This window comes from Colius striatus, chromosome 3 (assembly GCF_028858725.1).
Source record: "Colius striatus isolate bColStr4 chromosome 3, bColStr4.1.hap1, whole genome shotgun sequence".
Taxonomy (NCBI): Eukaryota; Metazoa; Chordata; class Aves; order Coliiformes; family Coliidae; genus Colius; species Colius striatus.
Window position 1 is genome coordinate 52,110,138 of NC_084761.1, and position 26,768 is coordinate 52,136,905.

At 40.9% G+C, this 26,768-nt stretch overlaps 1 protein-coding gene across 5 annotated transcripts in view; it reads right to left on the minus strand.

The window, feature by feature from the left end:
• The window catches only part of FBXW7 (F-box and WD repeat domain containing 7), a 185,331-nt gene that overhangs the window by 22,413 nt on the left and 136,150 nt on the right, over window positions 1–26,768 (minus strand). For 3 of the 5 annotated variants that reach the window (XM_061992973.1, XM_061992975.1, XM_061992974.1), the window contains exons 3-4: window positions 8,086–8,168; window positions 4,870–5,011 (exon numbers count right to left, since the gene is read on the minus strand). In XM_061992973.1, the coding sequence (XP_061848957.1) occupies window positions 4,870–5,011; window positions 8,086–8,168 (225 nt within the window). Of the gene's footprint in view, window positions 1–4,869; window positions 5,012–8,085; window positions 8,169–10,541; window positions 10,701–26,768 lie in introns of those variants that run through there. The other 2 variants (XM_061992976.1, XM_061992978.1) reach the window with 2 other exon arrangements.

Below are 26,768 nucleotides of genomic sequence, written 5' to 3' on the forward strand. Positions count from 1 at the left end.
TCTAGGACATTGTCTCTTTAGTCTTTCACTTAAGCAAACAAACCTCCAGCTACAGTCGGTAAGGGGTCTCTGAGGGAAATGTCTGGCATGGAAAATTGGGCTGAAGCCTTGCCAGATGAACACAACTGTTTGCATTAACGAAGGCAAGACTAGTAAATTACTGTTCCAGGGCCCCACAGGTTGATCCATTTGCAAAAAAATTGCATGTAGCACATTGAGCAGAGAGGGTAAGAAATAAGTTTGTGGCTTTGCAGAGAAATAAGTGAACAAACATCATAGCACATGAAAAAAAAAAAAGGTAAATGTGTGCCAAACAGTTTACAAAGTTACAAACATTGCAGATGACCAGAGACTTTTGAGATACATGGTATGGTGTCCAGGCAGCTTGGAATTCTACCAGGTGATTCTCTTTCAAAATGAAGATCCTTGTAAGGAGTACACTTCCTCTTTAAAATGCATTTGTTTAACTGGCTTTTCTTGTCTTCAAAACTTAAGTTTAATTTTCACGTAAAAATAAAATACAGTTTTTATTATGGGCAGGGCTTTTCCTAGAAAAAGTAACTCCAGGCTACATTCACATACTCCTTGGAAAGACACCAGAAACTACCAATACTGCTTTTTGAAGGATTTCAGATTCCTAAATAAACATTCCCCTCCTCTTCCCTCCCATTTCCCCAAGAAGTTTTTGACTTGTCATGCCCAGGCCTTTTGGATGGTTCATATAATTTCCTCATTCAGCAATACCATTGCTAAAACCATGGCACTACCTACCTGAAAACTATCCCTTGCTTTCCCCCTTTGCTGTTTAAATGCCTTTCTTTTCTTTTTCAGGCATGCAAAACGGGTTTATCATCAACATCAACAACATTATTGCTGCTTCTACAACTTCCACCTCAACTCCTCTCTGACCTGCCACCTATCCTGTAGTCATCTCTGTTTCTGCACCTCTACTCTTTGATGGCCTACACTTCCCTATTGCACAGCCCTCACCTGCCAGCTCCATGTTGTACAATTACAGTTTGCAGCAATTAGATCCTTTTTCTATAAAAGGTATATTTAGGACATCTATTTTGAAGTATTTAATTTCTGGGTGCTGTTCTCCTTTACTGAGCTCAATTAATGTAGGTCTGTCATTACAGAGACCTGCAGGAAGGGCTCTTCTGGAGCCTGATTCTGCCTGACTCTTGGATCAGTTGCCAAGAACACTGCCATCCACCCCCCTTCCAACTCAAAGGTATCCCAATCTGGATAAAAATACCATATACAACAAAATCCACTGAAAGATTCACTGTCTACATCAGCAAGCAGTCTGTCACACCAGGAGGGGTTTGTGAGCAGCCCTCACAATAACCCAACCCTAAGACCTAGTCTTGTCCCCTGGGCTAAACATTTGCACCTCACGGGATGTGAACTCGTCTAGAAGAGCAGTGATTTGTTCAGACCCTTATGTCCCCACTACGGGTTGGACAACATAGGGTTTGTTTGAAAGGAGTCTGTTTATATGTATTGAAACTGTCCTGAGACCCAAACCAATGGGAAATGACCAAAGATGATCAGAAGATCTGCTTCAAGTCTGCTCTATGCCTCTGAAACAAACTGATAAAGGCAACAGAGCCAAAAGGAGTATGGAGTTATAGCTGTAGATCTCTCCCGTTCTGTGTGTAGGGACTGGAGCGAAACAGCAAACCCTTGACAGAGTCCCACCACAAGACAGAGAGAAGAAAACACTGGTTATGATTCCATCTTTACCACTCGCCTCACCCAAGAGGTGCACTACTCAATCGCACATTTATGCATTCATGAGCGTCTTCAGAAGAATAAGAAGTGAAGAAAGGTTAAGTAATTTGGATTTATGTGTCTTAGCCAACTATTTATGGAAAAACAAGGAACGGTTCTCTTGCCAGCCAGAAATGGCAAGAACATTTTGGACACAATCTGAGAAAAAAAAGCTTCAGATTTTAGGTAAAATAATATTCGATAGTTGCTCAAAGTGATTGTCTATACTTAACTGTATATGGAACAGCTTTTCAACATGAATATTCTAAGAGAATGCAAATTTTCATCGCATTACTTAAATAAAACCCAACATTGTAAATATGTGAAGTAGGAAGAATGAAGAGAGAAAGACAGAATTAATAATTTTTTTAAGTAGTACCATCTCTGACTGAACCTGGCATGAAGATGATTTTTTTTTCCTTCTGGCAAGCAATTTGGTGACTTAAAAATATACCCTGCTTCAAATAAAATAAGATTTCTTGTAAAAGAAATGATCTTGTAAAGATACACTTGGGCACTGAATTTTAAAAATCTTATAGTGGATATTAAAAAGACCTGAAGCCAAGAGCCATTGCAAAACAGAAAAAATAAATAGGCCTGTAAGAAATTAAGTGGTTTGAACCTATTAAAATGATTTTCTATTTTTCCTTCCAGACTAACATTTCATTGAAATCAATATACATCTTCATTTATAAAGGGCAAGTGCGACTATACTTCCAACTACTTTGCCTTTCTGCATTAGTTTTTCGTCACTTTCAAAATAAGATGCTTAGATCAGCTATAAAACATAGCAGCCACAGCATATAAAGAATAAATTTTAAAAGAATTTTAAAGGCCGCCCTGAGTTTTTGTAGTATTTAAAGAGCAGTCTTGCTTCTCAGTTTGAAAAGATAACATAGAACTGCTGAAGGCCAATGTACAGGTGAGAGACCCTGAAGTAACTACCACTTGGTACTGCCAGCTTCTATGCCAAAGGACAATTCTACTTTGAAACACTATATATGTAACGTCCACCTAATGCGTCCCTAGAAATTTAGCTTTAAAAGTAGTTGGAAATACATTTTCACATAAAATAAGATGGTGCTACTGATCAGGTTTAGCAGGTTTACACTGCCTAAAGAAGAAAGCTCTTCCATTTCTGTTTCTGTGTGGGAAAAATTTTGTATTGTAAGAATGATGCTACATGTGCCATTTAATTCTGCACTCAGGGCGCAGGCAAATCCCCTGACTTTTAAGAATGTGTTTTAATCATTTGACTGCTTATGACTTCTCTCCTTCCTAAAACTCACCTGGAAAATAAGCACACAGAAAATGAGGTGGCTTGGCATTAGTCAAGGAGATGTAACCCTGAGACACTGCTACATGACTTTGAAAGCTTTTGGTACTAAAATAAGGGCCCTCCTTTTGTGAACACAACGAAAACTACTAGTGACAGGAGTGATCTGTAAGTGTTACTTGACAATCTCAAGTTATGAGAGAAGCCTCTCTCTGGCTCTCAAGAGTAGAGATCAGCATTTAGGCATTCAGTACTGCAATTAAGTATTTTGAAAAGTCTGAAGTATTCAATTCTGTATTAAAACATGGTTTCTACATTAGTAATCTCAAATTTGGGACCCTAACAGAGTAACAACTTGAGTTTAGGCAAAATTTCTGATAGCCAATAGCAATACCTTTACTGTCAAACATGTTTCTGCCGCTCACTCAAATATTTGAGCCTTTCACACTCATTTAAAAAAATATATATGTAACTCTTGATAACTAGCAATCTTATGTGAGAAAATACATATCATAGATAACAAAATAGCTTTTGTTATTACAAAGGCTTTAACATTACAGCATGTTAAAATACAGTCTAGTATCACATTATCATATATACAAAGTACCATTCAAATACAATTGTCAGGGGTTAAGGAGACATATTTCTACAAACAATCTCAAAAAGATGCACTGGATACACTGTAATAATGACATGCAAATTTTTTAAGAAAGTGAATGATGCATACAAGAATATCCTAGTTTCAAACTTCCACTGTTTTAAGCGTACTAAGCGCTATAAACATATACAAATAAAGAGGGAAGGAGTTCTACGTTATTATTTTAATGTTCAGAACTGACAGTGGTTTGAGATCAATGGTATTACGTGGCAGCATGAACCAAGGCAAAAGCATGCTTCTGCCTGAGAAATTGTATGCTCTCTACTGTACCTATAGTATTGCTCTTCTATCTTTGCCTGTTATATTAATTGAAACAATACCTGTATTAGTTAGTTGTGCCTTTTGAAAATGTATTTAGAAGTATCAGTTTATTAATCAAGATAGGATGACATAACATTTCCTTTTTCAAATCAATGACTAGGACTAATCCCTGCTTCTTAAAAACGCTGAGTAAAACTGTACAGTAAAAGGGATCTTCACAGTACAGGTTATGGAACAGGAGCAGCCCCAAACTGTGGTTGCATGAATCTATATGCTCCATCATACTGTCCTCCACAGCTTTTATTTTGTCAGCTTAAGTTTTAGGTGTTGCTGAAGGCTGTTGGAAAGTTAACAAAAACACCTCTTTGCCATCTCCCTTCGATTGTGTACACATGCATTGGCTGACATCATGTTCAGTACACAAAGATCAGTAAAAATACACACTGAGTTCCCTTCTCATCTCTTTTTGCTAAATTTTTTGTTCTATTTTCAGAAGACACCAGGCTTAGGACGAATTTAGTGCTATACCTGCTCTGAAGAAAATCATGCACTAAAGCTTACTAGTCTCCAAGCAAAAGTTTCTCAAGTTGGCTTGAGGCCACAGAAGCAGCTGTTAGAGATTGGACAGACTTTGCAGAAAACGTGAAAGCCTCAAACAGGAAGGGTTATTTTATGAAGACACCCGAGAAAGTAGTTATTTTCTGTGAATCTCTATAGTAACCAGCTGAAACAGGGAAGAGCAATTCCTTTAAAGTTGATGCCCACTTCTTTTTGCAACAGTACACAAAACCAAGGACAGAGACATTCTGGGATATGTCTAAGGAGGACTGCAGCAGCCTTATACTTAAATCATGGAGGCAAACTGCTTCAAGTGTTTATTTCTCTAAGCACTGGTTACCTGAAACATTTTCAGCCATTCCTGAAGGCCTGTCGGTGGCTGCACAGATGTAATGCGGCGACGTTGCTGCCCCTGGCCATTGGCTGCCCTCAGGTCCCCAAAAGTAGTAGGTGTGGCAGAGCATGGCACCAGCCCTGTAGTACTATGATACAAATAAAAAGGCAACAGTCACATGTAAAACATTAGGGAAAATGTTGAATTCTATAGCAGAACAAGATATCCAGAACAAGAAATTTAGTACAAAACTTGCAACTATTATTTAAAACCTTTAACTGCATGCAAATGCCGAAACATGAAAAAATATTCTGCTGGTCACTCAAGGAGGTCAGTTCCCTCACTTTCATAAATCCACCTGTTTCTACCACTATAGTACTACTCCTCCAGCTAAGGGGATCACCTTTCGAGGCTGAAAAATTACCACTCTCTTAACTGGCCAACAAGTTTGTCTATAAAGATGCAGGTTTAATACTCCTTTGCTTGCCAGAGTATTTCTTTCCTTCTGGGCTGCATTTGTGCTTTCTGACTGGTGCTGCAGGAAGCCAGAGCTCTGTCTCACCTGTATGCGAAATGTACTAGTGCTGCTTCATCACCACACCAAAAAAAAAAAGGCATCTATTTTTAGCTCGTAATATATTTTGTTGACAAAGAGCTACTAACATCCAGCATTTCTACTGGCCTAGTGGTTTGGAGCTGGGCTTTAAAATACTCTATGCAATCTTTTAAAGTTTGTGTGTTGATGGAATGACACAGGAATTAAAGGGGACGGGGAGATGAGGCGGAGAGGGGGGGATGAGGCAAAGAGAGAAAAGGAGCCAAAGGTGCTCTCTGAATTGCAGTTTGATATTTTCACTCTAACATGTTAAAAACCAGCTCATTCATATGGGATGGAGCTCTTAAAAGAGCTGGGATTAAGCTGCTATTGTAGAATTCTAAAGAAATAGAGCTGACTGGGTTTTCTTTTTTTTTTTTTTTTTTAACATAATGTAAAGTACTTCATTCACAGAATATCAAAGTTGTTTTCCCTAGCAGGAAATTTGGAACTCCAGTAGTGTTTGCACAAGCATGACAATTTTAAATACAGCGTGGGACTCCAGAAAACCCTCTGCTTTTGTGTGAGATAAATCTGTCTTTTCAGAAGGTATGAGCTTTGTGGTTTCACTGACTTCTCAGTGGCTACAGGAATAGCTTCAAATGATGCAAGGCAAGTTCATCTTAATATTTATCTCATCATAATCTACAAATATTTCACTCTAGTCTTTCTTGTTCTGAAGGATCATCATAGCATGTCCTCACATCTACCTAAACTGGTAAAGAGAAGTAAAGATTGGTTTGAACAGGCTTATTTTTAACTGTTAATTTTACTGAGTAATAACAGAAACAAGAAGCTGATATCAAAATACTGTTTCACATATGAAGGATCCTCTTAATGACAGACATTTGTTTATTGGCTTTACCTGTTTATTCAAGGAAAGTTCATCAGGCCTGTCAGTTTTAAAGAGTGTCTGTTCCTATGCAAAATGGAAACAAGCAGGCACGAGAACTGCATCGTCGGCCTAAGTATGATTTAAATAAAACATAATCAAACAGTTTAAGAGACAGAGGATCAGACACTCTTTAAGGATTCCTTTAGGCCAATGATGACTCAAAATCTAAGCAATGTCAATTGGAAGCATTTTTCAAATAAAATCTGGTTTTACAGCTTACTCATTCTCATCACCTGTAGAGAGACCCAGCAGAAGGCCTATCATTTAAGGTCTACAATAAGGCTCTTAAAATTGGCTTATATTGGATTCAAGCAATACACAGCCTTGAACTTGCCCCAGTAGCACAGTTACACTTTAATTTCTTCTGCTGTAAACTGGTTCTCAGTCAAACACAGTTATTCAAAACAGGATCTAAACCCCTCTTTCCTTTGACCCAAGATTAAACCATGAGTTTTGCTTGTGCATTACTTTTTCTGTATGTTTTCATTCCTCTGAAACAACCAGCCACATTTCTGTGGAAGCTGAGCAAGACCAGCAGTTTCTCTCAATCTGCAGATAAACTTGACAAAAACTGTATTTTCTCTATTGCTGAACTGTTTTATAGGAGTGCAGAGAACAGTATATGTCTAAAGAACCAGCGGCCAACTGGAGTGCTCTTCCATTAGACTGATTCAGAAGCCCAGAGAAGCTACTAACTTCAGTTTTGAGGGGGATGTGGAAGCTGCAATGCACTTCTCAGCAACAAGACATCCCCTCTTTATCTCTACTGCAGTTTTTACACAGCTTGAAAAGCAACCCTGCAAGCTGTTTCCCCAACACTGTCCTAACTTTTCATTCATCGCTTGATAAACCCTTCAAGGAAGAGAAATAAAATATAAATTACTTCTGAAAGATCCATCAGTGACTGAACAGTACTACAGCGTGTTCCAAAGAAATAACATCCCCAGACAGTTTTGGGAGGCAAGTGCAGTGCTTGTGGGAGGGCTAATGCTTATTACAGGGAAAAAAACCCGTAAAATGGTGCAAATTTGAACAAGATGGGAAGCAGTGTGACATCTGAACACAATTGTTATGGCAACTACACGTAAGAACTGCAGTTGCAAGGCATGCATCCAGGGCCCTACTCTAGCACTGCTTCTCATGTTTAGCAGTGCTTTACCCCACAAATCACCTGACTGTAACAGCAGCAGTTATTCATGTGATCTGGTGCAGTTCAGGAGTAGTAAGGAAGCAGACTAGAACCTGTTATACTTTCATATTATGGAGAACAAGTATGTGTGTGTTCCTGTTAAGATCAGATGGTCTGCTCTGCCTACATAAATTTCCATTCTCTCATTCTTGTTACCATAGCAAAGTGATACATTTGATCACAGTTTGTAACAGTCTTCGGGTTTATCATTACGTCCCTTTTTAAAAATCTGATTGATTTTATTCCCAGGAATGCTTCAGCCCTCAAAAGGCTCTAAGTAAATGGGCATGCTATACTTGGAATGAAACACAAACCTCAGCCTAAGAAATGCAAGTCTGGCTACTTCATCCAAACTCATCTTCGGTTCCTGTAATTTAAATTAGCCAAGCAATTTACGAATGCTGATACCATCCCTTTTTTGCTTTACAGTGTTTCCTTCTTCACTTTAACCTTACGAGGAACCGTGAATCAATGCTTAGCAATTGGAAAGATGGTATATATGCAAGAATCAGGACCCAGTGATCTATCACTGCATTTAATTACCTTGTGTATTCTGAGACTTTGCAGGGTTTCTTTCCCAGAGAGAAAGAACGGACCTCGGAGCCATGGTCCAACTTTCTCTTCATCTGCAAGGCGAGGGAAAAGAGTAACAACACGGATTTAGTTATGTGATCAGATTTACTTAAACGTACTTCTGTAAAATAAATCCATTTTTAAAGTTGACGTGCACAAGATGATTTAAAACAACATTACAGTCTCCAGTTTCAATAATATTCTACAGACTTTTTATACGATGCATGTACATTTTACTGCTGTTTTAGGATCAAAAAAATCTATTGGAATGACATTCCTTTAATTTTCAAATTTCAAATGTAAAAAAGTGCACAGACCTCTGGGTCGGTTTGTATACTAAATTGTTCTCCCTCTATTCTCCTGAGGGGAGGGAAAGAACTAAACAAAGTCTTTTCATTCTTTGTGTTAAGGTTCTTTGGCAGGTCTCTCATGGAAATGGTTAAATTTTAGGCAGCCTATCTGCATAATAAATCAAATACTCATTTGAGGACCTAAAGAAAAATGAATTAAAATGTATTTTTTCTTTTGTCTACTGTTTAATTTTGAAGTTGTACACTGAAAAACATTTGTAAAACTGTCAGATTAACTGACACTTTTACAAGGAGGATAAGGATGAAAAACACTAAACCTCGGTCTTGGATGTCACCCACAATTAGATATGATCAAAACCAAATAATGAGCAGGGCAGCTGCTAAAAGGAGAAGCCAGTCTGCAAAAATTTCCAAAGAGATGGAAACCAGTGAAAGCCATATTTATCCAGTCAGACAAATAAAGATTACTTTCTGCATACTTGGGTAATCTTTAACCACAGGCTTTTGGACTCAATGAGACAAATGTATGCCAAATGCAATTTCTGAGCTTTTTGTTGGCTTTCTTTTTTTAAGATGTGATACATCAAAACACTTTAGCCAGCAGAAGAATGTTTACTGATGTTTGCAACTGTGAGCTGCAAAATACATAAACTACTCATATTACAAATCAGACTTTAGCTTGACCATTTGCTCCTTTTTTCAAAATTCCACATTTTAGATACAGTTTAAAAGTTGGCATCTTTCTTACCTGACTGATTTGACAATTTTTTTGTGTTAATTACAACATAATTATTTAACCATTTACTGTATCAGTCTACCTACACACACACACAAAAAACCCACCCCAACGTGATTCTCTGAAGCTTATAGTCCATATACTTTTTGTTGTGATTCCCCCCCCCTTTAAAAATATCTTTACGGCTTTCCCTAAAAACAGTCACTGAAGGTCTTGTGCTTTGCTTCATTAGTGATTACAAAAGGAAGGTTTACTAGTCTTGTTTTTGCAGCTACAGCTACGACACAACCAGAAGAGCTTGCCTCGTAGCTGTGTTTTCCTGCCCATGCCTCACATGGGACGTTCCACAGCATTTCACCAGACAAGCATTCAGCCAGAACCACCCAGAGCGCAACCAAACCACCAGCCTCTCCCTCGCTGCTTCCCTACATCCCGGGGAAAAGCAACCCCCTGCACTTCACCCAAGAAAACCAGTTGTAAGCATCACTGAAAAATAATGGATACCATCTTTTATCGCTGTGCTAGACGAGCTAGCTATGAAAATTACTGGAAGCATAAATGTTTGAACGTAAATTTCAGTATTTGATGACAGACTTTTCAGAAAGGATTCTTCTTCCTCAAGGAAAATTTTTATTTCCAGCTTGCCCTTCTGAGAGACTATCATCATCATCATATCCTTTTCCTGCTTCTTGGAAGACAGAGATGCAGTTTTCCAAAAGCACACCTTAAAAATAAGAAGTACGAAGCCTGCAGTAGAATAGGCAGCTAGAGTGATTTACTCTTTTGCGTTAGCAGAGAAAAACAATATGCGGCTCTCTATTCTGTTGCCTAATAATGATTTCACACATTTATTTCAGTTGCAGGGGTTTTTTTCCCCCGGCTCAGGTATTTTAGGTAACTTTCTCATGGGGTCCACCACACAGGCAGACTTTCAGCATCTCAGAAGATACTAAGTAAATACACGGTCAAAAATGTCGTTTACTATAGGAAGAAGATAAAACTTTCTCTACAGCAGAGAAATCTACAGATAAGATTTAGGCATCACCGAGGTACCTGTGCAACCGAAAAACAGAAACCGCCGAGCAAACATCCCCGTAAATATTTAATCTGTCGCTAGGAAAACACAACTCCCTCAGACGGCGCGTATTTATCGATATAATTGAGGTTGCAGCATATTTTCAAAGAAGGGACCAGGGCAGCAAACTGTACTGCGCATCGCCGCCCGCCCGCCGCCGCGCGCTGGCGGGGCTCCCCGGCCGCGCACTGCAGCTGCGGCCCCGCCGCGCGCCCGCGGAACACCCGCGCCCCCCCGGCCCGTCCCTTCCCTCCCCTCCCTTCCGCGACCGCGCAGCTGAGGCGGGGTGGCGGCGGCCACTCACTTTGTAGAAGATCATCTTGAGGGTGCCGTAGAACCCCATGGTGTCGGCGCGCTTCCCCTTGCGCGGCTGCGGGGCGCCACGGGCCCGGCGGCCGGGCAGGCGCTGGCAGTACAGCCCCTTCTCCGGCAGGTAGGTCACCGCCTCCCGCGCCGACATGCTCGGGCACGGCGGGCAGCGGCAACGGCGGCGGCGCGGCCCGGCTCGGCCCTGCCCTGCCTGCGCCGTGCGGAGCCCGGCTGCCCCTGCCCGCCCGCCGGCTTCCCTCCCTCCCTGCGCCCGCCCCCCGCCTCCCCCCGCGCCCGCCCCGTCCCTCCCTCCCCGCCCGCCTCCGCAGCGGCGGCGCGGCACTGCGGGCTGCGCGGCCGTCAGGGAGCCCGCGCGCCCGGCGGCGGGAAGCCGCCCCCGCCCGCCAAAAGGACGGGGGGAGCGGGGAGAGCGCTGCGTGGGTTGGGGTTATTCCCACCGCCACCTCTTTGGTTTTTTTAATCTATTTTCCCCAGCGCGCCTCGGGCCTGCCCCCCAACCCGCGCTCTGTTCCCCCAGCGCCGCACGCTTCACCGTTTTCCAAGCGGGAGCAAAACAAGCTCATTCCCACTAATTATAATTATACCGTCGCCCTCGGCGAGCGTGGCTGGACTCGTGCGTGATTGCACGCCCTGGACAGACGCAAATTAGTCCTTCAAAAGTGCGGTTAATTTTAGAATAATTTGAAATACAGTACAGTTTTGCCACGGAAAAAAAAAAATGTTGAAATACCCTCTATTGGCTAAACAATAGAATAAACGGTGTTTGAAGATTTAGGAGTTGGAAGACCCGAATCCAACAATTATGCAATACTCAGTAAAATACTAATTCCCGGCACAGCAGCGGCAAAGCTGTAAAAACGCAGGAGCAGGTCGAGGGTTTCCCCAGAACGCAGGCAGCCTTCCCTGCACCTGGGGCGACCTGAGCGCACGCTCGCTCCCCTCCCCGGCAAATGACAGCCCTCCCTCCGGCAGCGCCGTGCCATCTTAGCGGGGTCTGCACATGCTACAAAGGATTCTCACCTGTATTTCAGTGAAAGCTTAAGGAAAGCCCTAGGTAATTACCTGCTAAAGAATGCTCTTTTCTCAGTCGTTTCCTACTCTGTGCACCATCAACAAAATCTGTTCAATTCATCCTTACGGTTCGATTCAAGGGCACTGAAGTTCCTGACATATGGTTGAGCTCTCAGACAGGTACCTGCATACCTGCAACCGGCACGGCAGCTAGGCAGCTTTTGGTTTTATTTCTTCCCCCTAGTTTCTAAACAGACAACTCAACTAAAAGACTCTAGCTTCTACAATTTTTCCTTGTTTATTTCCCCCCCGACTCAAAGTTTTCTGACCAAGTCCAGAATAGAGCAGCGCATACCCAGAACATGATCTGAAGCTGCAACATTCCCCTACAATTTTCCCCAGGTGCTGTGGGAACTGCTCAGCAGCCCTCCAAACCAATGCACTTAGACAGAAGCAAACGGTTGGTTCCTGTTGACCTGAGAGGAAACCATCTTTATCACCCAAAGAAGTTAAAAAAAAAACAAAAAGGAAAAAACAAACCCCAAAACCAAAACTCCATATTTAAAGGAGTGGGATTACTTTCTGTAAAACCCATTTGCTTCTCCATTAGTACTTAAAAAAGACTCCTCATATGTACTTATGTTATTTCAAAATTGCTGTGTGCCAGGTGTTAGCACACCCAGATAAGGCAAAATCACTACCCCCATAGCACACACAATCCTGCTTCTCTATGGTTTTATGTCTCTCCCATCCAACACTGAGTCCTCACAGTCTTTTTCGTCTCCCAGTGAAAATGGTTCTGCTCATCAAATCTTGGCATTTATGCCATTATCCATTAAACTGCAGTACTGTATATTTTATGAGAACAAAATGGTCTTGAGTTGACTTCATACCTCAGATATGAACAGAGCTGTACATATCCCGGGAGACTATTACTGTCTTCCTTTTCTAGCACATCACATGCAAAAGGGAAGGGGAAAAAAAACCCCACAACATAGGCTGCATATACACATTAAATTATCACAGGAAGCAAATTAATAACACCCAAATCATCAGAGAAAGAAAGAATTCAAACATTATCCCTGTGGGGATTTAGAAGTACTTCATATATATACGTGCATGCATAATGCCCTGTAATGTTCACAGCTATCTCTGCCCCTTCTCCAGGCCTGAGTGCACTCAGTGCAGAGGGGGGACAATGGCTACTCTTCCTCTAGCATCACAGCAGGCACTGGCAGGAAGTCCCCAGGGATCAGCCTCTCCCCCAGCCCAAAGGCAACTATAACCTCACAGCATAACTAGATTTATGTTTTGAACAAAATGTGCTTCAGAGCTAGCAGTCAATGAGTTGAATAACAATTAGAAATTACTATTTTCCTCTTTTTTTTGAGTGCTGCCATTGCCTTCTCTTTTGATAATGATTGGCAGATATTCTCTCACCGTAAAAACCCACCAACTTAACTGCTAATCTCCTTGCCTCAGTGAGGACCCATGTAGTAACCTCAACAATCATTTCCTAGTAGTAAAAAACTTTGTATACCAAGTATTTATTCTGCATAAAAGGTTTGGGGTTTTCCCTAATTTTAGACACAAATACCACAGACAGATTTTGACATTTGACTGTCTTTTATCTAGCAGTCTGCCTTTCTTAGAGACAAAAACTGCGTATGGATATGGCTCTGGCTCTCACTTATTTAGTATTTTCCTCTATAGCGGTACCACTTTTGATTCTCAACAAACACAGAATCAACCTCTCGACCTCAAATTAAGTTTGATATTCTCTGGGTAGTTGCAAGACTACTCTAGTTGGGTGTCTGCTCTTCCCCAAAATGCCTAACCACAGCCTGGGCTCTCCATGGTCTATGGAGAGGAACATGCTCCACCAGAGTCTGAGGACACCTACTGTTAGGCTCTCCATCTAAATTCCTTTCTAGAAAGGGCTTTCTCTCTCTCCCTTGACTTCAAGAACTCTCCTGTCCTTGGATAAGTTTAGTGATTCTCAACGGTAAGAAATTGTCCCTCAGTTTCACTCTGCACTTTCCTGGAAAATACAACTGTGGAGGAGTAAGACCCCAAACCCCTCAGATGCTTTTGAGAACCTGACAGCAAGGCGCAGAGGTGATGCATTTGTTTACATCTCTACTGAAATCTGCAATAATATTTATTGCAGTAACTTCATATACTGTAAGAATACTTAGTGGTATAAAGCAAATGCTCATCACAAATTAACACTGAGGAAGACTATAATTTCTAAAACAATGTTAAGAGAAAAATCAAAAGTTGTCATGTTTCTTTCTCTATTTGCTATATATATTCAGCTTCAAAGGCTGGTTTTATTTTGTTTAAGCTGAAGTTCAAGTTTTTAAAACCACAAACTGCATACAATTCATGACCTTTAGAAAAATGTCTACACCAAAATGACATAGTTTCCAGTGGACACAAGTCCAATTTTATTTCCCGTCAGAACTGCCAGCTCTTAATTAATAAAAATTCACACCATCCAATTCTTTTCCTGTTGGCAACATTTCTAGCACCTTTACCAGTTTGTCATGTGGCATGCTGTAATTAAGACCGTCTATTACTTCTAATGAAAGACTAGAATGAATTACAGAAATCACCCGCAGAGCTATATAATCCCCTGAAGAACAAAGATTACGATGCAACAGACCAAAGAAACAACATTTTTGGTCTTTTTAGTTGGAGAAACGTTTGTGAGAGAGACCACAAGATGGTCTGGCTGTGGTAATGGCCAGTCAGCAGTTTGCAAGTACACTGGTGCTTAAACTATGGCATGCAAAAACTGTAATTGGCACTTCACATACGCATATGTGCATTAGGAGCATACTGTGTGCAGGAGGAACTGTGGAGCAATATGGTTTGGTATCTCCATTAATATTGGTAAATGCATCATTCAAGACGGTGCCAGAAGGGATTTTGTGCAGCCGCACATTTAGCAGACGTTGAGCAGGCTGACTCCTTTAGAAACATTTCAGAGGGATTTCTGTGTGTTGTCTAATAGAATTGCTGGGTGTTTTGTTTTCCACCCAGGAAACCAAACACCCTAATCAAGGGGGGTCAAATCCTTAGCTGCACAAGATTTACCTCGGAGACAGCAAAGACAACCTGGGAAGGACAGTTACACTTAGTTATTTTTCCCTTTCTCAAATTTGTACCTGCTTAGGTTTTAAACACTTCCCTTCTGCTTGGTAATCTAGTTTGGGCAGCTGCGGCAGCCAGCGCTTTGTCTTCCATATATGACCTCTTCATCTGACCACATACTTTATTTAATTTGCCAAATGCTCCCATTCAGGCAGGAATCTGGGCCCACAGAGCGGTACTTCTGCCATCTGCTTTAGACATTTAACTACAGCTTAGCTTAGCACACCTACATTTAGGAGCCTAAGTTCCCCATTCAGTCAATGAGAAAGGCAGATGCTAGCATCCAACTTGTATAAAGTCTCAGAAGAGGAGGAAAAAAAGCCCATACGATAGCAAATGTTAAACATGTTCCAAATTAATTTACAGCAGGCCTTTCCTCTACAAAAGGGCACTGCTATTACTAAGTCAGATCTTTTTCTTTTTGAACATATTGTGAAGTGAAACAAGTGACCCATTGGGATCTTGAAAATCCCATGTTCTCATCATTTCTCCTGGTTCAGCTTGGGCTAGGCAACAACTTTAAGGCTGTCACTAATTTGAGACTTATAAGCAGGCATCCTAGGTGCTGAGCTGGAGCAATTTTATGGGTAAATTTACCTGTGGGCAGGGCAAGACAAAGTTTTAGGACACTGACCAATTAAGGAAAAATGATATTTGGATAACAGGCAAAATTCAAGAGCACAGCATATGCTGCACCTTACCACGCAGGTGTAATGGTGTGTTTGTGTAGAATATACAATAAGTATTAATGCCACAGAACAGACTTGAAGAAAAGAAGTGCACCAGTTTGTGACCAACAGCTGCTATGCTCTGAGTATGACAGAAGAACAAGGGCAACTTGGCTCCCTGGAAGCAGTTTAGATGGAGGAACTTGTACTGAATCTACTTATAATGCCTGCATCAGGTTTAGACGAGACTATTCCAGCATGTTTGCCTCAACATGGTCACAGAAGGAAAAGCTTATGATCTTTTGTATTACAAGTCAAACACAACCTTGCACTGATTACCAATTGCATCTTACCCATCAATGACACATTTCTGCAGTATTGATGAACTTCATGATTGGAATGAAGTTTGAGAAAGCAACAGGAACTCTGTAACGGGAGGAGGGACACATAGAGGCACTACAATAAATTGCAGAGTCTTCTAAAGCTGACTTCAGTGGATGCAGAATACATAATTACAAAGTATGATAGGTTCTACCACATTGTTTTACTGATGGTATAATGTTTCTTAGCAAAGCATTTTGAAGGCTGCTTTCAAACTGACATTTCCCACACATAATCATTCTCTATTTCCATGCAAACTAAGGTATTGTAGTTAAACAAAATTTGTGGATAGCCCCTAAGTTTTGCTTTTGTGGGGAAGAAAATGGCATAGATAGTATCTGAAAAATGAGGTTAATGTTAATTAATAAATCCTGATTCTATTAGAATAGTATGACCTTTGATTATGAACACCATTCTTAAAGGTATATACCTGTAGCAGAGATTGCTCATAAGCAATTTTAACATTTGCCTTAAAAAAATACTGTTTTAAATATATTGTATAAATAGCTTTGAAAATAATTTATGCATGAAGTATATGTAATAGACTTCAGCGCTGGATATTTAGAATAAACTTCAAACTATGTTTTAACAGCAAGGAGACTACAAAGCCAGGCTTAATATGATACAGCATCACCGTGTCTCCAGCAGAGCAGAACTCCCCTCTGAAGGTCATATTTCCTGTCCTCTTTGTTGGTTGCCTATAGTTGGGCACAGAACTTGCAACATATGTTGTGATGCTTAGGTTATTTTAAAGGAGTAGAGCCAAAGCTGTCACGCACCCATTTATGAGTGGAACAGTTCCATGTGCTGTTTCTTGGTGGCAACGCCAGCTTAAAGATGTCCTTGTCTCACCTGCTCGTTCCATTCCCCAAATGGCTCCCGTCCTTATTTCTGCAGGAACAAGCATCTGTAGAAACACTCTATGAACCAGATTCATTCACTGATGTGGGGTGAGGAGAAACTGTTTTAAGGTTTTTTCCTTTGGGATTTTGTTTTGATTTCTTAGAACCAGTTACTGGTTTAATTTTCCACCTTCAAAAACAACTGAGCCAGCAGAAGCAAATGAGCAATTCACAGGCAAGGTACAAACTTCTCGAGCCAGCTACACTACCGGGAAAAAGGTATGAGGAACTGTGATCTGAGTGTCCCATGCAGAGAGCATAAGCCTATTATTTACACCGAGAGGCATCACTCTGTCAGCTACAGTCTGATGTGCATTTAAGCCAGTACAGCCACTGAAAAGAAAAATAAAGCAGTTTCTGCACCCACAGCTGCCCCTGGCCATTCATTTCTACACTTGTGTCACCTCAGATGTGCCAGCACAGCCTTCGTTGGATGGCTGTGTGGTCATCTGAGCTGGCAACTGACCTAGGGACACTCTTTTTTTTTTGCTGGTCTGTTTTTCAGCCAGGTCATTCCCCCCGCCCCTCACTGCACGGCCACACAGATGTTTGTGCCAGCATAGCAAGAGGTGCAACCTGGTCTCCTTTCTAACTTCCCCACGCTCTTCTGAGCTCCCTGAAATGCTTGCCAAACAATAGCCTTAGGTGAAATGGCAAGGAACTGGGGCTTAAGCTTTTTTGTCCCACCCCAGGGGGCTGTATTATTACCACAGAATAAATTATTTGCATTGAAAAACATACTAAAGTCTCTGTCAAATGAAAATGGACACTTAAATACTAAAGTTTTACCATAAAACAAACACAACAAGGTGAATCACAGGCAGGGGGTATAATGTCAACCTTCCTTAAAACACGTCATGTTGAAACTCCAGGGAGCCTGTCTCATTAGAACTGTATATTATTTCACTGAAAAAAAAAATAAGCAAACCAAAACATTTTCTTCCCAAGCCATTTTTTTTTCTTGTTAAAGAATAAGATAAATGAAGACAAAAATATCAGTGGAACTAGGCTTCACGTTGCTTTTTAATTCCATGTGACAGTAACCACATGCAAGTCTCCTACAGAGAAATCTTGTATGGTTTGTTTTAAAACTAGGACTATTACATTATAATAAACATTTTTATATTGAATATTCATAAGAAGCAGAGTTAAGGTTGCTCATGCAACCTGCACTTTCACATACTTGACTGCTTTCTTTGCAACAGGAACATTATGAGTTGCTTTTTTGTGTTTTGTTTCTACACAGTATTGTTACATTATTCATTTTTCAAAAGAAGTAGAAGGTTTTCCATGTAATGCATCTTGCAAAACATTCACAGCAGTACATTTTCCTAAGAACTGCATCTCCATTCATTGTGCTGCTATTAAAGTTAACTGTAATCTATTTATTATATCATTAAACTTAATATATTGTAAGATGAATTCTATTTATAGACACAATAATAGCTGTGCTAATCACTCAAGTTCACATTGAACAGGCCCATGCTTCTGAGACACAGCAGCAGTTGCTTCGGAGACTGAAGTACATTCCTAAATTTCCATTGTAAGAGATGACCTTGCGTGCTACATCCTGCCAAGCCACAGGGCCAGCCAACCTGATGTCACCCACGCTTGCTCCATGGAGGAAGCTGGCACCACGCATCTCACCTGGATTCCTTGCTTGGCCTGCTCTTCTCCCGGATATCCTAACACACCACAGAAGCCAAGGGCAGTGGCTGCTATGCCAGCAGCCAGGTGCCACTTGGGCACAGGGCATTTGGTTTGGGGCAGTACTAAGATAGCAGTCCACGCCTTTCTTTTTGGGCATTTATGTAGTTGCTTTCTAAAATAACACCCCTGGGCTCCATTTTATATTCTTATGATAGCCGTTTCACAGATTCTGCCTGTCCATAGAGGCAGAAAACCATGTACTCGAGACTGTTCTTAAATTCTGCCTTAAGTGCACAAAGCACAAGTCGTCCTTGCTGCTTAACAGATGATGACCACAATACAAAATAAACTGAACAACTCTAATAGGGATCAGCTCCTTTTTTCAATATTTCAACCATAGATGTGAGCTGGGTTTAATTACACTGACAGGAGTGTTTCCAAATTGGCAATACATGTATTTCTGCCTTTGAATACCAGTGGTCAAACTGTTTACACTCAACTATAAGCAGATTGGGAAATCACCTTTGTACAGAAAAAGAAGTCTGCTTGCACTTGGAATGCTTTCCAAAAACGTCTGTCCTTTGTACTGAATACAAATAGAGCATGAGTATCTACTGCCTGTTTTCTGTTAAGTTTCCCATTTTTATTTTCTTTGGAGGTAGCTTAATTTTGATTACCAAGATATCTGCTTATTTATCTGGCATAACCTATAAAAATCTGTTTAGAAAATAGTTTGTCTCTCTCATTTGTGGTACATGAGAATGATAAGGGGTTTGTGGTGAGCCTTTAGACTGCAGACAGAAGAATTTCCAGAATTATGGATTATACCATAAGAATTTAGGAACAATTTGAAGAAAACACTATTAAAAATGTCAAATCTGTCTTCCTACTTTTGTTACCTAAAGAGAGTATAAAGGTTACAAAATCAAGCAGTCAAAGCAGTTTGAAATGACAGGCGTAAGATGCTATTACTCCTAAAACGCTGTTTACCAAGACCGCCCTGTGCATGGTGCATACTAAACAAGACACAGATTCTGTGGCAAAAACAGTTTCTGAGGTTGTAATTTAAGATACATCATTACCCATTTGTACACATGCATCAAGTTTGAAAAGGCAAACTTGAGAATTTTTTAGGCATGGCATCCTGGCAGGATTTTATAATGTCAAAGGAATTAAGTTTTCCCACCATCATGTGTTTGGTGTGCCAGTAGCATGGAACAGCCTGAGTCCCCGTGTGATGCCTCACCACTGCAGGGAACTAGAAGTGAGGAATACGGCAGGATGCCACCCTTGGTACAACAGCACTATAGGAAGGCAAAACATGACGTGCCACCAAGTTTCAGGGCAGTCTGCTGACAGCAGCAGCACAGGACACATGAATTTCAGTTTTGGAGAGGAGTTTCTTCTGTCAACTGTGTATAAATCTGGGCTCTTCTCCCATCCCTTCCTCATCTCTACTTCTCTGTAATCGTCAGCCCAAAGGTCCTCCATTCCCCTGCCCTCTACTCTCTGTATCAGTCTCCACAGATTGATGTCCCACCTTATTACTCCTTTCCTTTTCCATCCACTTTCATGTTTTCTCCTTCCCTGGAATTCAGGGGAAACATTTTTCTATACAATGTCCAAGCATCAACAAGAGGGTGTGTGTTTGGACTGAAAGACTTAAGAGGGTATTTGGAGGTTTTTACTCCGTATTGCATACACATCTGCAGAGAAGCTGGAATTAGCCACTACAGGGAAGATGCAGTTCTGCCCATGTTGCCTTCAGCTACAGTATGCTCAGTGAGTCCAGGGGAAAGGTGCAGGTCAGTCTGGTCAGTGCTATGACCTGGTGAGACAGAGATTCCTCCGGTACATGCAAATGGTCATTTTTCTGTGACACACACTGCCCCACCAGTAAACAACAACAGTGGTTATAAGGGAACAATTACACATTATACCTACTTGATCCAGCTTCCTTTTCTCACCACAACTCGTGTCTAAGGCAGAGCAGCTAAGATTTGCACGTCTTCCACAAGCCTTCATGATTTATTGCCATGACAACTCTACCCTCTCCAGAGGCCTTAGGGAGCCACCAGGATGGGAGCTGGTTTCTCCTCAATACATTCTTCCCACCACAGGGGAATCATGCCAAACCTTTCCACAACAGAAAGGAATGCCAGGCATGCAGGGGTCACACCAGATGCTTTGAAGCCTTGCTAACCCACTATCATTAACCTTATGCTGTGCCATTTCACGTCAAAAGGGGCTATAGGCGGAACGAGCACCATCTAAACAAACTCTTCCCTAAACAGGTGTTTCCAGTCTAGAGAACATACAAAAAGCTTGCCTGCCTCTATAAGAAACCACAATTTAGGTTTAGTAGTCCCTCATCTGGACAAGAGGGACTGTTAATCAGGTTTTTTTACACTGAATCTTGCATTATTTAGGTAAGACTGGGGATCGATAGCTCTAATACATTCAAGTCCAGAACTGGTATTTGTAACAGAGATCTCTCATAGAATGCAAAAAGTATAAAAAGAGGTGGCACATTTCACAGTATTTCAGAGATATTTTCAAACAGTGCTACCTGTATGAAACCTAAGAACCACAGCATAAAACCCAAAATGGCCATACCTGTCTACTATTGTGTCTAAGCTTCTTTTGGGAAACCACTTTGTTCAGTAAAAGCTTATGCTCCCTTTATCAAGCTATAATATTTATACTTTAATTAATATCACCCCCCCCCCCCCCACCTTCAAGGAAAACTGTCTATTGCAACTGTTACATAACGTCAGACATCACATAGTTAACAATTTTTCCCAAATTTCTGTTAGCTTGACAGTTCAGTGTGATACAACTGATGCACTCCCTAAACCAATCCACTCACTGTAGCATAAACAGCAAGTCAGTTATCTAAATTCCTGGGGTTTGAAACTTATAATTTCTTTATTTATAGACAGGATGGAGGAAATTAGAGATTTCAGAAATTTCTGGCTTGCTGTTCCATTCACTTGTAACCACAAAATTAGATGGCAATCATGGTTTTAAAGTTTGTAATGTTATTGAGATTCTTAGTTTTTCACAAATCCAATTACTGAAGGAAACACAGTCAATCTAATGGTGCTGATATGCCAAAAAGTTCAAAACAGTAAATACTACAAAGCAGAACATCTAGGAATAGTCCTAATAACCAATATGAATGGCTGTATGAAGTTTATTCTTTGCATCTTAAACTATTTAATATTCTAGAAATATGCAAAACATTACAAACTATTATTTGAAATTAGTACACAAGAAGAGGGGTTAAAGCTGCTGCAATAAAGCTTGGGCAAATGTATGTCCAATTCCTATTCCTTCTCTTTTGCTGAAAGCAACTGCTAAAGCAAAGCATATTATTAGCTATAACATTGCAAAAGCAGTGCCAGTGATGTTCTGACAAATCTCATGGGCTCTTTTTTGCCTACTTTCCCTTTATTATCATATTCAATCTCTAATATTCAATCAGTGCCAAACTGGCTTATGTATACCAATCTTTCTCACAGAAATGGAAAAAGAAATCCTGCTACACGTCGAAGGCCTGCCGATGTGACAGGGAGAGACTGAATGGAAGCGGGAAAGAGAAGCAGGAGGGAGGAGTATTAAAGCACCAGCCTGCAGTCTGGTATTTAGCAGAAGTCTCAGTTTTCTGATCAGAAATTTGGCAAAAACCTGAAGCACAGACTACCATTAGGTTCCTTGTGATTTAACCTCCAAGGCAAGCTTAGAGCTTCGTACACCGTGTGGTCTCTTCCCTTTACTTTAATTCCATATGCAGAACAAAACAGTGCTTATACAACTGGCCAGATCTGAATAATCCCCATTGTCCTATCTGCCTCCAACAAAAGGTGCTACAAGGCACTGACCAGATCATTCGCTTATCAACCTACATTTAAATTTCTATGCAGTTATTTAAATAGAGTCCCAGTTGTCAGACAAATTCTCCCTTGGGACAAGATTTGAAAATGTTTGCTCTTGTCCCTTTTAAAATGATAGACAATGTTTAGGAATAGTTGATTAAAGAGAAAATTCTGGGAAGAACTCATTTGCTGCTTGTATAAATATACTTCCTCATTAAAATTTGATAAAAACAGTCTTAATGGAACACTACAACCTCATTCATGCTTTTGAATAAAGCGATTTAAATTGGCAGGAATAAAGTTTAAATACACTTCTTCCCAGCTAACTGTCGACAGCTTTTTTTAAGGCCTGCAGGGACAGGTATGACTCATGCCTACCCTGTTCTTCAAAACCTATTTTAAAATGCAGATTTTCTCCACTGGTCTATTGTGCTTTGCAAGTAACTGCAAACTGAAAGAGACTAAAATTAGAAGGCAGACCACTATCACCAGAGGGATTAGAAACTCCTAGGCTATGTTGATTTAAAAAGCTGAATTAGTTGACCAGTACCAAGGACTCTCTTATGTTGGTTCCTACTAGATTTCTGGCAAACTTCATTCAACGTCTCTCCTGGTTACAAATTATTTTAAATCCCTGTGTTTAGGAACAGCGAGTGGTCTCTGTGTTTGCACTGAGCAACCCTCCTACTCTCTGTTAGGAAAGACTGAAAAAAAAGTGGTATTCACCCTACCTAAGTAAGTCAGGATGAGAACACTACCTGGTCACAAGTTGTCTGGCAAAGGTTTGGGTTTTTTTTAAACCAACTACAGCAACAGTCTTTTCACTTGCCTTATGAAAAGTATGCTAATGTTTACTGGTTCTGCAACACAAAGTAAGCTTGGTAAAAAGCTAAATTAAGATGGAATTCGACAGCCTCAAGTTGAGACTGAGCAGTCAACCTGTCAAGGAAAATACAGCAGAAGATAGTAAGGCCCTGTAATTCAGAGAGGCATTTTTAGCTACTGCAGACTACTGGGTTAAAAGCTAAAACAATAAGATACATTTCAACAATAAGATAGGGATGTCAAGGTACTCCTTATCAGTACAGTCCTTCAAAGAATCCTCTGAAATCTTCTTCCTTTTAGACAGACAAGCCTACAATCTGTGGCAAGATGTGTGGGCTTCTCAGCAGAGTACACTATGTGCTCTCAGCGTAGTCTCTCATTAACCAGAAAATCTGAATATGCTTTGTGCTTCTTTATGTAAAATACAAAGGGAAAAATTGCTAAATACTTAATTTGCCCTATCACTGATGAAAGTTAAAAGTCTCTCAGCAGGTGAGGATAACAAGAAGCAAGAACATTTACATTAACTGGGATTCGTTCACTTTCCTGTTCACGATAACTAGTAACATTACTGTATTACTTGTATCTAGTTTAAGAATGGATTATTTTTTCCTTTCACAGCAGGTAGACAGCTGGCTGTTTTGTGTCACGCTCTGAAAAGAGCTAGAGAAACGTGAGTAGCGAGCTGGGCTAGGTGTTCTGTACTACATGCTAAATGTTAGAAAGAGAAAAGAGGAAGACTCGGACAGAGCCTGCATTGATCTAAAGCATGGGTCAACGGTTCCAAGACACGGAAAATCCAATTCATTTCCCATTTCCAAGTTCCAAGGGACATCTATTACAATCTAAAAGGTATCTGTTTTGAAGAGCTGTGATCCTAAATCTGTTCTCTAAGCAGAGACATTGTACACTAAGGTTAAAGAGATGGCTGTAGCAAAAGAAATCTCATCTCAGAATAACAACAACAAAGTGTGAAAAACAATCATAATACCTCCTCCACCCCCACAAAATTTATACTTTTTGTTGCAATACGAAGTGGAACTCAAAAGTTTAGCAGATGCCCAAGTATGAGAACAGAAGTACTAGCCTGAGGAGCAGTCATAATGCCTATGAGAACAACCAGCAGGCCAAATCCAATCCTCTGTCTGTTTTGGAAGGCTATTTTATTTATCTGCATCTGCCAGTTATTATTTATCTAGTTATATATCTACCTAAATATGCAAATAAGCAAGCCAAGTGTCTTCAACTCCTGAGGACAATTTGTGCTTATGGACACATTATACCTACAGAGATCTCAATGAGTTGTTCAAAATACAGTTAATATTTTCTCTCTACCTGAGGCCCTGTCAGACTTAGCACTTGATGAATCAGACCATGTAACTAGTCTCTGAACGAGAACCTAACCCATGCAACCAGCCAGCTCATGGTGTCAAGGAGTTTTTTGAGAGCAGTTTGAAAGGTGTTGCAGTGTCCTCCACTGCTGGGCCCCTGTCACCTATCTAGTTTACACTAATAGAAGTTTGAATAGGAACATCTATGTCTGAACAAACCCAGTCCTGTCCAATGAAAACATCAGCCTGAAAGAAATTATCACTGATTCCTCCCAGACATCACAAGAATTTCAGGAATGCAAATTAACCACTTTATGTCCCTGACAGGTCTTTCTAAACCTTCTACCAGTTCTTCCAGCTTTTGATCTCCCCGAAACAAAACCACAGTTCTCAGAAATACTCTGGAAGAGCACATGGCTAAGAAAAAATTTCCCAGAGCTCAGATGTTAAGCCTGTCTCCTCCCAGCATTAGTGTCTTCAAAATGATTTTAAATGAAAGAGAAAAGAGGAGTAGCTTGCAGTAGTTTCCATATAACGAATTTATACCACCTTTTATCTTTATGGATGCCAGCATAGAACTGCATTATTCCTTTTTAGGCCTTTGGGAGTAAGGTGAGAATATTATCTTGATTCGCATTAAACCAATAACAGAATTGAGTGTATTTGCTTCTTCCCGTTAAACTAATTTTAAGGAGCTCCTAATACATTTGTTAGCACTTTTGGGGAGTGACCTCAAAGCTGGAAAGGATGAGAACAGATAGCTCAATGTGTATAATAAGGGCTTGTCAAATAATATCAATACTCCTTGTAATAAGATCACCCTTTCAAAGAAAGAACTACTTAAGAGATATGGTTGGGATCCACCCCAGTGGGACCAAATGGTACCAGAGGCCCACAAATTGAGGGCTTAACTAACCTAAAGGAAGAAAGGACTAAAAGCTTGGCTAGGAATCAGACTGTTTCTTCTCGCTGGCATTTCCACCTTTCGGTTGTAAAGAAACCCTGGGGCAATGGTTGGAAACAGCAAGTCTACAAGTTCACAATCTCCATATCAATGCCTATACAGACCAGAGGATGACTTTAGATTGCATCAACAGAAATCTGCAGCTGACAAGGAAATAAGTCTTTTAGATGAAGAGGATACTGTGATTTTCCCAGTTCAAAACTTATTTTCAAATCTATGGGAAGATGACTCATGCCCTTGGGCCACAACAAGCCTCAGCAGCCCTACAGGCTTGGGGAGGAGTGTCTGGAAAGTTGCCAGGCAGAGAAGGACCTGGGAGTGTTGGTTGACAGTGGCTGAACATGAGCCAGCCGTGTGCTCAGGTGGCCAAGAAGGCCAATGGCATCCTGGCCTGTATCAGGAACAGTGTTGTCAGCAGCAACAGGGAGGTGATCATTTTCCTGTACTTGGCTTTGGTGAGGCCACACCTCAAATACTGTGTCCAGTTCTGGGCCCCTCTCTACAAGAAGGACACTGAGGTGCTGGAGAGGATCCAGAGGCAGGCTACCAAGCTAGTAAAGGATTTGGAGCACATCTCATATGAGGAACGGCTGAGGGATCTGGGGCTGTTTAGCCTGGAGAAAAGAAGGCTCAAGGGAGACCTTATCACTCTCTACAACTATCTGAAAGGAAGTTGTAGCGAGGCAGGGGTTGGTCTGTTCTCCCTAGTGGCAAGCAATAGGACAAGAGGATATGGCCTCAAGTTGCACCAAGGGAGGTTCAGGCTGGATACAGGAGGAATTTCTTTACTGAAAGGGTTGTCAGGCATTGGAACGAGCTGCCCTGGGAGATAGTGAAGTCACCATCCCTGGAGGTTTTTAAGAGATGGTTGGATGTCTTTATGAAAAGGTCTAGTGGCTGACAGGGCTGGGACGAAGGCTAGATAGACTCCATGATCTTAAAGGTCTGTTCCAGCCAAAACGATTCTATGGTTACATGACCACTGACAATCAAACATGTTTTATGTCAGGAACAATCCTAGGCCAGAGATCCATGTACTCCAGAAATATTCCTCATGCCTATTGCTATCTTTTCTGAAAGAAACTAGTCAAAAACAGCTGATGACATAGAAAGCCATCGGCATATCCGCTCCTGGATATAGCTGTACCAGAAGAGGTTACTCTTCCCTCTAACTATTTCAGTCAGTGAGCTTATACAACTATATATAGTAGCAGGTATTTGGCAATAAATGCACTTTTTTTTCCCCTTAAACAGGCTAAGAAATGATAACATGAGCAGCCCAAGTGGCAGATCAGAAACAGCAGAAGTCTGCTGGCAGGATGCATGACAAATACCTGCAAGTAGCCTGAAGGGTAGCAGTTTATTCAGCCAACATAGCTGAGTTGGAAGATGACATACTCACAGTACCAACTGGTCAGACTCACAGAAGCCA